General features: G+C 41.8%; 2 protein-coding genes across 2 annotated transcripts; both read left to right on the forward strand.

The window, feature by feature from the left end:
* Positions 1-3,055: 3,055 nt before the first annotated feature.
* Positions 3,056-10,204, forward strand: LOC131891988 (synapsin-like). Its single transcript, XM_059241704.1, has 15 exons — positions 3,056-3,097; positions 3,458-3,516; positions 3,876-3,995; positions 4,911-5,126; positions 6,165-6,333; positions 6,524-6,657; positions 6,723-6,872; positions 6,946-7,081; positions 7,284-7,388; positions 7,473-7,574; positions 7,651-7,763; positions 7,878-8,142; positions 8,290-8,524; positions 8,789-8,806; positions 9,574-10,204. Exons 1-15 carry the CDS (start codon positions 3,056-3,058, stop codon positions 9,747-9,749), a joined length of 2,040 nt encoding a protein of 679 aa, XP_059097687.1. The 3' UTR covers positions 9,750-10,204.
* A 166-nt stretch (positions 10,205-10,370) lies between these two features.
* LOC131892971 (uncharacterized) lies at positions 10,371-14,842 on the forward strand. Its single transcript, XM_059242852.1, has 10 exons — positions 10,371-10,482; positions 10,556-10,678; positions 10,750-11,018; positions 11,341-11,537; positions 11,610-11,873; positions 12,024-12,562; positions 12,633-12,905; positions 13,088-13,262; positions 13,838-14,104; positions 14,173-14,842. Exons 1-10 carry the CDS (start codon positions 10,413-10,415, stop codon positions 14,567-14,569), a joined length of 2,574 nt encoding a protein of 857 aa, XP_059098835.1. The 5' UTR covers positions 10,371-10,412; the 3' UTR covers positions 14,570-14,842.
* The last annotated feature ends 1,402 nt before the right edge of the window (positions 14,843-16,244 follow it).

A 16,244-nucleotide genomic window follows, 5' to 3' on the forward strand; every position in this document is an offset into this window, starting at 1 on the left:
CTTCTTCATCCTGATGGTGGTGTTAAAGGCTCATTGTATGTTTGGAAGTTTATTATCCTGTGGCAAAGAAAATGTTTTTGCCATACAAAGGTCTCGCACGATTCCCAGAACAAAGTCAGTTAGGAGCTAAAGTTTTGAGGAAAAAGACCACTATTAAGAAATCAATTTGTTGTTTTCCTGCGGATTTTTAACCCTTGATGATATGGGGAGTTACTTTGGAAAATTAAAGAGAAGATAAGATGCAATGTTATTGTTTATTGTTTGAATCACTCTTGCTTCAGATTTGAAGGTAAAGAGTATAGGTTTAGGGAATGAAGAAAGGAAAACAGTTTCAAACAAACGGGTGAATTTTTATGAAAGAGATTCTCAGTAATATCTTAACATTTTTGGATTGGCATAGTATGTAATTGCACTCTAAAATGAATACTTTGGCAGGTGCCAATTTGGATCATTTAGTGTGTAGTATATTAACTGCCTGAGGTTACCCTGAGAGTTTGTGTGAAGCTTTGTCTCAGGCTTTCGCATAATTGGATCATAAAACCTAATATATCCTGGTGAAAATGTCCCAAAAGCCAAGCGAGGAGATGGCAAGTTAAAAGCGTTGTTGCCACACATGCTTAGTATTCATAGCAGCCTTCATGACAAAGTGGATGGTGCCTTTTAGTCCATTTTCCAGACCCTACGTACGAACTCGCATTCCAAAAATGTCCGTTCTCTGTTTCAAATGGCATTAGAAAAACTTGAGATTGCGTATATGGTTCTTGATCGTGCCAAGGACTGTAAATGCCACATTTCAAATGGGATAGACCATGAACTACACTGCTTGTCAAACAACCGACCTCTTGGTTGGCTAAACGTTGTAGTCGACTGGGAATTGATCACACGGTCTGTACGTATAAGGCAAATACAAATGGTCAAAATAGTAGAAAAAGTCAAAGAATCTTTACTGAAGTAATGATGAAACGGGCAATGCACACATCAATTTTTAAGTGGTTTTTATTTTTTCATTTTCTTAAATTTGATTTGTCAGATTGTAACACGTATTAGACTTTATGTATAAATATCATTTACAAAAATTTATTCAAGGATGAATGACGTCCTTAACATTGTGGAGCGTAGATGAAATGGGTTAACCTGATTAAAAATGTCAAAATCTTTTAAGATTGACACTGTCTTTAAAATGTATTGGGAGAAATGCACAAAGAAACAAAATGAAAATATTTTGAGCACAATAAGAGTTTTTACAATAAAAAAGGGTGCAGAAAAGAAATGTCAGCTATTTAGGTATCCTACTCATAGCCCTTGTGATTACCATGGCTCCTCAAATAATGCAAAAAAAATGCAATTAAAAGTAACGAAAAGGACAAAAAATGCACATATTGATGTAATCAATGTACTTATTTGAAAATGTCTTATTCAATTTGCTCTTTTCAAAAGATCCATAAACAAAAATTGAAACAGCAAAAAGACATGGTAAGCTAAAATTGAAGAGCAATGTCAAAAAAACCGTCCACAAATTGGTGAAAACAAAACAGGTGGCTTCTTTTTCTCCATGGAACACCCTAATCTCAAACACTTTGTCGTCCCATATCGATGGTCTAGAAATCTATGGACGAAGACATTCAGTGAGGGGTGCAAGAGCTAAACTGGTGACGTTTGTACTCTTACTTTCATCCCAAGTTCGCAATACAGAGAGAGAAATTTCCACCTTTTTATCTCTGGTTTCGCTTGAAGCGTGTTTCAAAGGAAAATATCCTTGTTCCGATTATTTTCAAAACATTGCACAGACAAAGCGGGATGTTAAACTTATCTCTCTCTTAGACTCTTAGACCCTTAATGAAGAATCGCCTTACAATCTCACAATTAAAATAAAATATCGGTATTTATCACCATTGGCCCTGCTACCTTTATTTATACTTTTCATACTTGCTAGAGGTATGTCCAAAATAATGGAAAATTCGATAAGCACATCCAGTTGAAGGTGGGTAAAGCTTTTCAAATGTGTGGTTGGATGTATCGTACGTTTAATCCAGAGACAGCATCACGATGCTAACTCTGTACAAGTCGATTGTTCAGCCACATCTTGAATATGCCTCTCCCATTTGGGCTCCATTGAGTTCAGCAGGTTTGCAAAAGGTCGAACAATTCCAATGATGTGTCAGTAGGAACATCACAGGATTGAGAGAGCTCTCATATTGGGAGAGGCTAAAAAAAGTTGGGACTGTACAGTGTTCAGAGAAAGGTATCTGATACTGTAGGTCTTCAAAAGTATCCATGAGCTTTGTCCCAACCCAGGGTTTAGGGGCAATTGTAGTGACCGTAGAGGCTTAATGTGCGTTTTGAGAGCACCTTCAAGCCCTCGCGAATCCAGGCTAGTTCGAACAATGAAGTCCAACTCTCTTCTTTCTCGGGCTCCTTCATTGTTTAATTTGCTTCCCTCTGATATTCGTAGGGAATACGTGTAGGCCTTGTTGATCCGGTAGCACCTTTCAAGTCAGACTTGGACCAATTTTTAGATAGAATTCCAGATCAACCTTACATTCAAGGACTAGCTCGGTCTGCCAACTCAAATTCGTTGGTAGACCAAATATTACATAAAAATTGAAAAATAATAAATGCACGCATTATAACCTTTCATTTTAATAGTACTGGGCGGTGCTAATTAATTGGTATTAGTACCTGTGGTGATTAGATAAACCCGTGAAAAAGCAAAACAAAAAAAGGAATATCTTCCGTCAAAAAACTCATCCTTTTATCGTTTGGCCCAATTTTGACGCCTTCTCATCTCTAAACTGGTTAGCAATTAGATTCTAAACCTCCAGTAGGTCAAATCCAAGCCTTTGCCGACTCCATATCAAATCACTGAGAGGGACCAAATACCAAGGTATTAATGTGGAAGGAAATGCAAAATTATTAGAGCCTTATTTCTGACATAGTTTGTCCTTGCTTAGGTGCCATCTAGCGGTGATATTCTACAACCACCAAACAATTCATGTCTGCTTTAACATGACTCTCTGTATGTTGGTATGGTCAGCGTCTAGAAGTGTCTTTGAGAATGGTCAAGGAGGAAAATCGAACCTGGGACATTTGTCCCTTGGTGGGTTACTGTGCTAACCACTACGTCACGTATCCTCCCCTATGTATTTTGTTTGCATTTCTCGATCCTCTAATCATCATAGAAAGGCAACTTGTTGTTCGGACCGGTTGTAGATAGCTTTTGCATTCTTTTGAGAAAGCAATATTCCAACAATCTTGATACTAAACGGTTGGTCAATGAGTAACTTTGGGATGATCAAATGGGCATGAAACAAACATTCCCCGACTAAATGACGGGAAAAGATGGAAAAATAGTATCTTATAATACTCAAAAAAGGATTTCATTTCATTTTTTTCTGTTTCAGGGTGCAAAATTAGGTTTATCCTTCATTGAGGTCCCGCGTGCAACGTAACCGCCAAGATTTCGTTCGCCAACTTCAAATCGTCTTTTGCAACCAATGTCTCCACCATCCGACGGAGGTAAGACGCAAAACGTTAAAGTTATGTTGTTGTTTTTTCACCAAGCTTTTCAAAGTAAGCTCAAACGGCATGGAAAAAACACCATTTTGAATTTTGTAGGATTTCCTCCGGGGAACTCAATAATGAGGGCCGCGAGGAAGATGTTGAAGGACTCTTAACTGGGTAATGAGTTCAGCTAATCTAATGACGTATACCCTTTTTCTCTCTTTTTCCACTCTCTCGCGTTCTCTCTTCACTTCCATCCTTGGTGCTAATGCGAATGCTCTCTTTTGACTCTATCTCCGGATGTCTCTGTGGCATTTATCTTTTTCAATCCTCTTGCGGTCTTGATCTCTCGCTTGCTTTTATTCGTTGCGAAGACTCTCATCTGACACGATCAACTCTGAATATGACGAGAGATTAGATCCTAAAGATGGGAGTGTCTCCGGCGGAACATCCCCTTCAAACCCCGGACCTCCTCCGCCAGGGGTCCGCAAAAGGTGCGATTGAATATGCATGTTCGAAGTGTTTTATACTGAGCTAAACCCCTTAGCATGGCTAAAAAATACCTTGCATTGATTGAAATGATTGATTTTCCTAATGGGGCTTGGAGGCTTACACCACATTCAGGAATTCATCAAGTCGAAGTAAAACGTTTCTTGAAAATCCCTTCCTGGCATGGTACACGTAGTTCTAGATCCAAGTCTACCAATAGATGTCTAGAAAGTGAATGTTGCAAGACCAACCACCTGATTGGCTGAACAGTACAAGATCCAATTTGTGATCCATCGCCTGGAGACCATCCATTGTATTGCCTTTGCCACTCACTTTGCCTAGCATCCACTCTAGATGTACAAGTCTACGTAGATATCCAAGCCCTGAAAAGTTCTCTGTATTACAAGAATTTAACATTGAACCATTCGGCGAATTTTGAACCTTTCATTCCGTTCGAAAACTTTGCTTTCACAATAGTACCAGATCTAAACCAAACACATTTTAACACAACATTGTGACTTTAAGTGTTATGTATGGCTTTAGTTACTCTTCAGGCAGCCTTGAAAAACTTCTAAAGTGTTTTAAAAGCCAGTTTGCCACCTACTTGTTTCAAGTCCTTGTTGCTGCAATTACAAATAATGGTGTCTCAAGATTAACTTAAGTCATATAAATAACCATCAAATGTATACATTTTTTTGTTAAAATGCGTTTGATTCAGATCTGGGGTTACAGCGAATTTTTTTTTAGGACGGAATTGCAATTTCAAATTTCCACTGTATGGTACGCTGAACTCACTGCCGTGTAAGCACGTTGCTTGCTATATATAGCTTTCTAGAGGTCACTCACTCATTTGCTTGAAACAGAAGCACCTCCCCGTGTTCCCTCCATTTAATCCAATGTATTTATGTACCCTATTGTAGTTCAACCACCGATCCAGAAGGTAGTGGAAATGAGACTGCCCCAACGACAGCTGCAGGACCCGCGAAAAAAGGGAGTGGCGGGTTTTCAGCTGTCGTGGCAGCTGCCGCTTTCCGCTCAGGTGCAGCTGAAGGCTCGGGCGATGAGAGCAACAACAGCAAGCCTGAAAGTGCCCGCTCATGGGGCATCAGGGATGTTCTCTCTCGTAAAACATCATTGTAAGCACAAGTTGTGATATTGTTCCGTGAAAGCTGTATCTATGACCACAGTAAGGTTGTTTACCAAGAAGCACTGCAAAAGCTTATTCAGATAGATGTTATTGAATAACACTCTAAAGGGACTCTGAGGAGTTTTTTCAATGCTTGCTATCATTTACACTCTAAATATTTCGGAGCTGACGTTTTTTAGGATGCTAGCCGATTTTAGTAGGAATTGAGTTGCGTTAAATTCAACCAGCACACTAATTCACCACACTACATGGGGACCTTAAGGGGTCCTTTGAAGGTTTCCAATCACCTACACTCCGGATATTTCGAATCTGACCTCTTTTCAGGATATTAGCAACTTTTGATCGGAATTGTATTAACTTTAAACACCACGTGTCTTAGGAATGGAATTCAAAAAGCCTGTTTGACCATTAGGACATTTTAGTATCAATACCTGGTATTTTCGAAGCTTCACTAGTTAACCACTTGAGACCGTCATGAAACCTATTGAGCTCTACGTCGTCTCCACTGCAAATGGTTGGAGCTTGACCCAAAGTGGTCAAACCGTGAAATTGGCAAGCCACGAAAATATTACCTTTAGTAGATCATAATTTTTTTGTTAGTTATGCCGAACTTTCGCAAGTTTAGAGGGTAAATTTAACATGCGCCCAAGGATGAGAATGTTTCAAAAGTCAAAGATAAATGAAGGAACCTAATGGTGCATAATTACGCGTATCTTACTTGAAAGGAATCATGGCGTATTCATTTAACAGAGTACTATGTCCCTGTACATAGTTCATTTCGTTCCCATCTGTTCCAAACCAGTCTCATTTTGTGGGCCTCATTAGAACGAATGAGTCTTTGCACGTTAATACCAATAATGGTCTTCTTTCGGATGAAAGCATCATCATTACATTAGGTGATTCGACTTCGTTAACGGTACCTTGATGTTCGATGTTCTCCTAGGAATGCATGCTCAATTCCCACCTAGCAAGTCTGCTCTCTTTCTCTCTCTTAAAGTTGCTGCCATAATCCATTTCTTTCTGACAGGTATCAAAGTGGGGACCAGAACAGCGAAAGCGAGAAGAATGAATTGGACCTCAAGATGCAACCTGGAACCACTGGAAGCCAAGGGGGTCGACCTGGACCCCCGGGAAGTAAGACCATCTCGGCTCCAACCTCGCCCATGAAAGACAAAAGAGCGGGTTTCTTTGGCAAGGTGAAACTTTGAAGGCTTACTATCAAATCCTGATAAATCTTGTTCCGTTTGTTTCGACTTTGAGACAGGATTTTCCTGTGTACACAAAAACACACAAGACATAAAGGAACTTAAACTCGAATTGACGATAATGAAACTCAAGACTTCACATAAATTTGGGCTGCAAACAGAAACCGTGGTTTCGTTGCAGGTTTCCAGCTTCTCTCAAGTGGTGAGTGCCAAAGTGGAACAAGCTAAAGATGCAGCAGGGAGCATTCGCGTTCCAGGGATGAACAAAGATCGGTGCTTCACCTTGTTGGTTATTGATGATGCCAACACGGATTGGTGGGTTATTTCATTGCTTCACATAGGTTTTCAAATCTTGCATCAGTTTTGTCCTCTCCGTTTAGGTCTAAATACTTTAGAGGCCGCCGAATTCAAACTGACTTCGATATACGCGTGGAACAAGCCGAATTTAGTGAGCTCTCGGTCAATGCGGGTTCCGAAAATGGATCAATGGCCAGTATCATAATGCAAAAGACAGGAAATAAGGTGGTGAGGTAATATTTGAACATTCTACCAACCATACACTGTAGAACATGCAATTTACTAACTGATGCTGAATCATTCCAGATCGTTCAAGCCAGATTTCCTGCTCATTCGTCAAAACCTTCGCGATGCAAACGAGGACTACAGAAACCTCGTGTTGGGTTTTAAGTACAGTGACATCCCCAGTATTAATTCATTGGATTCCATTTACAACTTCCAGGTAATTCTTAGGGAATCCGTGGTAGCCCTGCGGCCTGCACCACTGTACACGATCAATTCGAAACCAGGGGTTTATCCTCAGCAACCAAGGGGAAGCTCATAATCCCTCTTGATTGGATTAGATCGCTGTTATGGACTCGTAATGAGCTTTTGACAAAAGCTGAATGCAAAGCTCACGGACGAACTTTGGTTTCCTCTTTCAGGACAAACCGTGGGTTTTCGCTCACATGCTAAAGGTTCAGAACAAATTGGGTAAAGAGAACTTTCCTCTCATCGATCAGACCTACTTCCCCAATCATAAAGAAATGGTGAGCATTTGAACCAGACTTGAGTAACATGAGTAACATGATCCTGAGTAGCTAAACCTGCATGTGAGCTTGGGCTTTTGACAGGCTTCCGCTGGACTTACCATTCGTTATCCTTGTGTGCTGAAAATTGGTCATGCACATAGCGGTGTGGGAAAATCGAGGATTGATAATGCCACTCAATTTCAAGTGAGTTGACACAGCACGTCAGCTACCTCTCGACAACAATGAGGATATTGACGAAATTATGGTTCATTAATTACAGGACATGACGAGTGTCATTGCAGTGTCGGACAAGTATTGCACCGTGGAGCCTTATATTGATGCCAAATTCGACCTGCATGTCCAAAAGATTGGCTCAAACTACAAGGCACTCATGTGAGTTCAGGCTTTGACGTTGGTTTCCGTTTATGAGGGTTTCCCCATGAATACTTGATGTTATGCCTTCAAGCAAAGCGAAGCCGTTCTCAAAGACACACTTCTCGTTTGTAGGCGAAAATCCCTCTCTGGCAATTGGAAAACCAATATGGGTCAATCCATTTTGGAAGAAATCGACGTCACTGATCGGTACAAATCATGGATTGACGCTCTCTCCGAGATGTTCGGCGGGTTAGCCATTTGCTCGCTCGAGGCTGTGGTGGCCAAGGATGGGAAAGAGTTCATCATTGAAGTCAATGACTCGGCCACGAGCCTTTTGGGCGAGAGTCAAGAGGAAGATCGAAAGAATATAGCCGAATTGGTTATCAAAGCAATGGACGTAAGTAGAAAGGGGGGTAAAAACGTCTGATGCTGTAATTGGTTTGAAAATCCCCGAATTGAAATCAAGCGTCGTACATAAAAAAATTACTACCTCTTTTCCAGAGCATGAAACGGCTCTAAGTGTTGTCCGCATTTATTTTTTCAGGAACAATGCAAGGCACCTCTGCCACCTGTGAGTGGAGCCGTGCCACCTCCCGTAGCACGGACAACGTCCCGTTCCTCGATTTCAAGGTCCTCCATCGGGTCCTCGACGCAAGATTCCGGTTTGGGGAGTAGTGTTGCTGCTGCCCCACCTGCCCGTGAGGTGACTGCCAGCACTTCCGGCCGACATTCAGCTGCCACCGCCACCACTGAGGTTCGCAAGCGGCACGACTCTCAAGGTATGGGAGCTCTACAATGATAAGGCTAACAAAGCAAATTCTTCACAATTCTCCATTTGGTCTGGCTTCAAGCTCAAGACTTTTTCAATGTTCTATATGTTTATTCATGTCGGCTTGCTGCTGACTCTAATGGGCATGATCCAGTTCTCTCTTTTCAATCTCTGATTCAATAAACTACGCATTTAAGCTGGACTTCTTTACGTAGTCTGTTGTTCTAACATTGACCTGAAGATTAATTCTTTTCTGCTACTCTTGATTTGACAGATTCTTCTGATTCTTCAGGTAACGAATTAAGACAACAAACACTTGAGACCCTTGGCATAGACGTTTCAAGTATGAATAAATGTCGTGAAATGACTGTTGTGTAGAATCATAGTTTGGACAGAAATCAGTACTGTAGAAAGCATGAGGTCTATGTAGTAGTTTTGCAAACTGTCTGTATTACACCACCATCCTAGACTAATAAGGACCGTTTACATCGAAAAATCTACTCCACTTAACTTAAGAGCCTTGAAAGGGTTGAACAATCTCAAGTAGCATCATTCATAACGGAATGTTCTTAAACTTGCCTTGAGCTTCAAAACGAAAACTTTCTTGCGGACAATCAATGCGGACCAGAAGTAGATAGTATAACCTTCCTCAACAAATAATGTTGAACATTTGTGACATAAGGCTCCTATCAGATAGTTTGAGTATGGACTGATGTTGTTATGTGTCGACTGTCTGATATCATTTGCCAAGTGTTGGCTTCTATTGAAAGTTTTTCATCTTATCATGAAAGTATTTAGGTTTATGTTTGCATGCTCGTAGATGATTATTTGCCTACTTGTTCGACATCAAACAATTCAAATCCTACTCCAACGAATGTATACGTAGATAGAATTGAGACTCTGAAATGTGAGGAACTCTGCTAAATGAATGCCCATCCTAATATCCTAATGTGTATGCTCCAATGATGGTCCACAAACCAAGCAAGCTTCGGCCAAAAAAAACCGTTCCAAATCCCATTCCAAGAGGTTCGAGTCTAACCTTGTGAGTGTCCATTTCAGCGTCCGAATCCAGTACCGTCAGCGGAGTTAGCAGCGCCAGTTCGACGCTGAAAAAAGAGGCGAAACAGGAGGGACCGCCGAGGGAAGCTGCCGAAGGCGTGCCCGGAGGAGAAAATGAAGACACCATGAAGAACCTACGGAAAACGTTTGCCGGAATCTTCGGGGACATTAATTAAGCATTGGATAGTTGTTACTTCTGCTCTGTTATACCAGTACTTACACCTGAAAAGCTCTAAAGTTATAGAGAGCTTTGTCTAATTCTCAACAACTCAATTTTCTTCCCGTTCATATTGAGCATGGATATGCATTTCAGCTGTTAGTTAACCATTCCAGGTTGCAACTTGGTTGGTATATTATGAAGTCTCTATTCTTTGGACACTCAAAAATGATGCACTTATTCAAGAACTGCACTACTCTTCGTCTCAATATTCAAATAAAACTCCAACTGTTTGACAACTTTTCTGAAAACTATTATCCAGTTTCAAGTAGGCCTCCATTCCAACCCATTGTTAACAACAAACACATTCTACACTCTTTCTATTCCTAAACTATTCGGCAAGTGTCAATATGTCAATTTATGAAGACTATCAATCGTTCTAACTTCTTGGAATAAATCTATTAGCTCCTCAGATTGCCCATTCTATTCATTATTGTGCGTACAACAATTTCCATATGCAACTGTGAATTCTTCCAAAGCTCTTTCGGTGCTTTTTGAAGCTTCTTCGATCATTTTTGGTTTTGTTAGACTTTCACATTCAATGTAAACAAGCCTTTTGAAAAGGCCAAAAATCGAATCAGGTAAGGCCTTGTCAAAGATTTGTTACCAGTCACGATTCAACATGGCAAAGCACAGAATCTTCCTGGGACTGATCACGTTTCATATCTTAGCAATTGTGGCCATAAACGCTAGTAAAACAACTAACACACTCAAACGGTAACAATCTTACGAAATTGATGTTAAAGGAAATCTATGATCTTGCAGACGATAATTGCACCATCAATTTGGACACCGGAAGTTCTGGAGTTGCCCCCTTGATCGTTCAAAACAAGAAGTTTTTGTACCCCCAGAAGCTGAACGACAATAACCAAAGGACAATTGACATTGGTTAGTGAGTGATTACTATAGGCTTGTTTGATCTGGCTTGAATCTTCTGTCATGAATCATATTGCTTTAAGCCGATGGGTCGAAAGTTGAGTATATTTGCCAAAGCAGCCCAGACACACCCTCAACAATCCGCGATGGATTGCCGGTTTTGAATTTGACTTGCTCCGATAGAAGATTCCTAACTGAGGCAGGAAGTGGAACGTATGTCTACACCCTTGAATGTTCCAATGCTCAAGTGCCCAAGATCATTCGAACTCCCCATGTTTTTTGTTCCAAAGAGGGCGCGGACGGAAGAACCACCGATTTGTCGTATCTGACATTGGTCCAAATTGGCTGGGAGGTAGGTAAAAGTGGGTCCATACGTGATCGTTGTTCCAAAGGAACCTTGATTACCAACACAACCATTTAATGAAGTTTGCCAAGGGCTCCAAAACTTTTGTTTTGTAGGTGAGTAACGAATTCAGTATACTCTCTCTCTCTCTCTCTCTCTCGCCTTAAGGCATCAAGGTCCATTAGAAAAAAACCTGTCTGGAGTTTGCTTCCGAAGGGCAAACAAAATTTCTATGTAGGACCAAGAGTCACGGTCAAGTGATTCAATTCCACAAGATAATCCTGAAATCATTCAGACTTCTTTCAAATCGTAGACTGTCGATTTCCTCCAGGTTCATGGGCAATTCAAAGAGCAGATTCGACTCTGTGTGGACGAACTTTTGTATGCCACGTTATGGACCACTCATGAAATATTTGGATCTAGCATCAACTTGCGAGATACCTCCCCAGAGAGGCCTCAATTCCAACGCGACACTCCAGGAGATTCTAGATTGTTTGCTCGGTTTCCCACTCAAACAACCTTAGTTTTGTGAGTTTCGTGGGAGAGTTTTAATAATTAAGTACATACATACCGGAATATGATGGTTTGGAATGTTCGTAGGTCGTACACGCGTTCCAAGCAAATCGAGGCCATCACCACGATCTTGGGAAAGAACTTGAACGTCAATGGGGATCCCCTAATTGAGGAGGGCTTCAGGACGAGCCTCTATTTGGCGAGAGGTCATCTTTCGCCCGATGCTGACTTCGTTTATGATGCCGAGCAAGATGCCACCTACTACTTTGTAAATGCTGCGCCTCAGTTCCAAGCCTTCAACAATGGAAATTGGAAGGCTTGTGAAGGTGCCATTAGAAGTTATGCTGAGAGGTAAGATCGCCAAGCATTAGTCACCATTCAAAGATGAGCAAAGTGAGCATGGTGTACCAAAAACATACCCCACAAATTGGAACCTTCTCTCCTGTTTCCAACCGCGAAGGTTCACCAATATTCGAATTTCTTTGCTCCTCTTTTTCTTAGCGAGCAGAGCACTGTTCGAGTGTTCACTGGAACATTTGGTATATTGAAATACAAAGGGTCCACTGGAAAGTTGAAGCCTTTGTACCTCTATCCTAATGATGGGAATAAGTGGATCCCTGTTCCCGAATATTATTGGAAAGTGATCCACAACCCTGAAACCAATGAAGCCATTGCCTTCGTTGGTTACAACAATCCTCACGCCAAGATGGCGCCTGAGAAAATGTGCAAGAATCAATGTTCAAAATTGAGTTGGGCCGATTGGAACATGGACAACCTGTACTCAGGGTATATGTATTGCTGTCAATTGGAAGAGCTACGGGAGTCCATCAGCTATTTGCCAGATCTCAGAGACGCCAATGGAGTCTGGCCGGATCTTTTGAGTGACTATGTCGCTCCTGTGATCGAGTATGTTCCCCCTGGTACTTGTGTGTACGATCTGAACAATAGAACCGGTTCGATCGCTCCACTTGTGATCCAAAACGGAGATTTCTTGTATCCATTGCGCGAGAACGATCGAGGTCATCGTCTTGTTTATGTGTGTAAGTGTGCAAAAAACAAGTACAAATACTATTGGCGGTTCTGAGTCACAATGCAGGATTAACATTTCAGATCCAGACCAAGAGATCACCCTCACCTGTCATGGATCCGTGATCAAAGGCTACGACCTTGAGTCTCTGACTCTACCTTGCTCTCAGACCCAATTGCTTGCCTTTGGCCAGGCCATCAACATCCATGCACTCTCTTGTGCTGCCAAAAATGAGCCAACGATTAAGAAGACGTCCAACATTCAATGTGCGACCGAGAGCATCAATGGGCGTTCCATTGCAGCCAACGACTTAGAGTTGGTAGAAATTGGATGGAACTTGGGAGGCTCTTTCAGACCTCAAATCAGAATTTGTCAAGACATTAGACGATACGTAACTCTTTGGACGAAACATTCGGTNTGAGAAGATGTGCAAGAATCAATGTTCAAAATTGAGTTGGGCCGATTGGAACATGGACAACCTGTACTCAGGGTATATGTATTGCTGTCAATTGGAGGAACTTGGGAGGCTCTTTCAGACCTCAAATCAGAATTTGTCAAGACATTAGACGATACGTAACTCTTTGGACGAAACATTCGGTCCAAGGAACGAGCATCGACTTCAGGGACAAGACTTCGGATCGGCCTTCATTTCGAAGGGACGTTGGCGGTCAAACCCGGTTCTTCACCCATGTCACACAAACCGAGTTAAATGAGTACGTAGGACTTTCAGATACCTTTCGAGACAAGTTGGAAAAATATTTAGGCAAAGAATTTTGCATGTGGCAAGGTTAAGCACAATGAGCCATAAAGGTTATGTGGGAAGAGACGGATTGTTAAAATATGTTTCAATCTGATTTTCTTGAGTGGACAAAGCAAAATTTCTTCTGACGACAAATATCAATAGAATCAAGTGATTGCAATTTTATTTATTTTTTCAACACCAAAAGTCCAATAATGTCATTGGAAAACTCATTACAAGGACTGTAAAAAAAGTAATTAAAATTGGCAACAAATCACATGAAATTGCTGCAGAAAGGGCGAAAAAGGCAAAGAAAAATTGAGGCGTTCCTAGCTTCGTTTTCCTTTTTAAGCCGAATTGTAAGAAAAATCATAAAAAGCAAACATCATGATGAGCAAAAAAATGCGGAAGAACATCAAAATCAGGGTCGACATATTTTCTTTATCCATAAACTCTCATTTGACTTTTTTCAAACAAATTGTAATGAAAGTGATTGAAAAGCAAAAAGTATTTTGCTCAAAATGGAAACAAAATCTGATTTTTCTTTAGAGCGTATTCCAAACGATCACAGGTGACTCAACTAACGACGATGTTGGGTTCAAGCTTCACTTTGGACAATAGTGAGCCAATTATTGATGAGAGCTCGTCTTCAACAACGTATTTTGCCAAGGGCCACTTGTCACCAGACGCAGCCTTTGTCTACGATGCGCAGCAAGACGCCACCTACTACTTCATGAATGTGGCTCCCCAGTTTCAGACCTTCAACAATGGCAACTGGAAGGCCATGGAAGGAGCTGTTCGGGATTATGCCATCAGGTTCGACGTTAAACGTGGAATAATCATTTGAATGGCATCGGTGGATAATGTGTCCTATTATGTTCCAGCGCTAAGGCCACGATCGATGTTTACACTGGAACATACGGCCATCTCTTCTACAATAAGAAGTTGAACACAGGGTCGTCCAAACGGACGTACATCAATCTAATGGACGTGGGTTCCAACAGCTATCTCCCAATACCCAAGTACTTCTGGAAAGTGATCCATAATCCTTTGACCAGTGAGGCTGTGGCCTTTGTGGGGGTCAATGACGCCCATCTGACTTCGAAACCTTCACGGATCTGCTCCAATGTGTGCGATCAGATTGCATGGGCTGATTGGGACATGGACAACTTGGAGTCCGGGTACATGTATTGTTGCACTGTAGAGGATTTGAAAACCACCGTGGACTATGTGCCTGATCTGTCCAAAGCAACAGGATCTTGGCCTAACCTGATGCATTGAATTAAAATGATATACGTCCCGAGCAAAAATGAATGACTTTAAAAGTAACTGGGCAGAAGCAGAATTGCCACAAAAAAAATCACAACAGTTGAAAATAGACATGCAAAAAAAAGCAATGGACAAGTACGTTGCGGTGAAAAACGAGAAGATTTATTTAGAAAATCGGTCGAAAGAACGACCGCAATCTCATTTAAATAAAGAGCCAAAGTGACACCAAGTTCATATTCTTTGCGAATATGGCAGTGTCAAGTGATCACTTCATGATCCTCATTCTATGAATTCGCTTAGGGTATGAACTCAGGAAGAAATCCCCACTTGAGAGAATGACTTTCCAGCCTTTTATCGACTTACCAAGAACTAAAGGCCGATCAGTTCGCTTCATAGAAGAGAAGAGGGAAGAGCGAGATTTCACTCTCTGCTATTCTTTTCGGTAGTAGCTGTACTTAGCTTTGTCTCTTTGAATTTCTCTCATGCTCCTCCTCGACCGATTTGGCCCCGTGTCAAGTAGTGTTCTTTTTTGCACCGTCTCTCTCGTCGTTCCGAACTTACGACTTACCTTGTGGTGTGTCCAGTTGAAAGCACACTTCGAGTGAGGCTTGGACGACCCTCTTTCACAATTCCAGGGTTAGTTTGAGAAGTGACTCGATTTTTCTGTGTGCCCGGTTTCCCACCGAAGGCTTCAACTCAGCTCTCCTTTCTTTTGCCAGAGCTTTGTCGAATGAAGCATGACCATTCATAGTGCATAATTCTGTGAGGGGATAAACCAGTGTGGGAGCGAAAACCAACCCTAGCATGTAAATAACTCATTCCGAAAACCAACCCTAGCATGTAAATAACTCATTCTCCATGCCTGCCATTGATGCCCGATTGGTGTTGGCTCGACGATATCCCGTCCATGCGGCCGTGGATCGTTGCAATGAGGTCGAGGTCCATCGAATTGTAGATGATGATGCACCGTTCCATTTGGCACGAAAGATCCCGGACAAGGAAACCAGTGTCGTTCATATGGCCTGTATGTCCAGGAATGTCCCTGCCCATATTATGGAAAATATCCTCCGGTACCTGATCAAGGTAAGCCTTCGGTCGCCTGCTTTTGGAGTCCTTCAAAGAGAGAGGAGAGTTCGAGCGAATCGCATTTCATTTCAGATGGGAGCACCAGTCCATGATTTAGACGCTGCCGGTCAAACCCCACTACATTATGCAGCATGCAACCGCTTTGGTTATCGACTAACAGCCGCATTACTAGAGGCGGGTTGTAATGTCCAGGTGGCCCGTAAAATGGACCATTGGACTGCACTTCATCTGGCTGTAACTTTTGGGAATTTGAGAGTCGTCCAGCAATTGATTCGAGCCGGAGCTGACCCGCATGCTAGTAGCTTGGACGAAAAGACTCCGCTGGACCTGGCTAACCAACATAAACAGGTTGAAATCTGTGATATACTGAAAAGGTAAACTTGAAAGGGGCGAAGGAGTCATGTTTTGCAATTTGCCTATTGATGGACCTACAAATCTTTAGTCGTCGAGAGGAATATCGACCTACATCCCTGGAATACCCGGATCCACTATTTGGAGAAGTCCTGAAGCGGATCCAAGATTCTTCCAACTCAGGGATTCCATTGTCGGCTACTCCAATTAAGCTTAAGGAAGAACAAGTCAATTGGGTCGATTCTCAGGG

Source organism: Tigriopus californicus, chromosome 2, assembly GCF_007210705.1.
Source record: "Tigriopus californicus strain San Diego chromosome 2, Tcal_SD_v2.1, whole genome shotgun sequence".
Lineage (NCBI taxonomy): Eukaryota > Metazoa > Arthropoda > Copepoda > Harpacticoida > Harpacticidae > Tigriopus > Tigriopus californicus.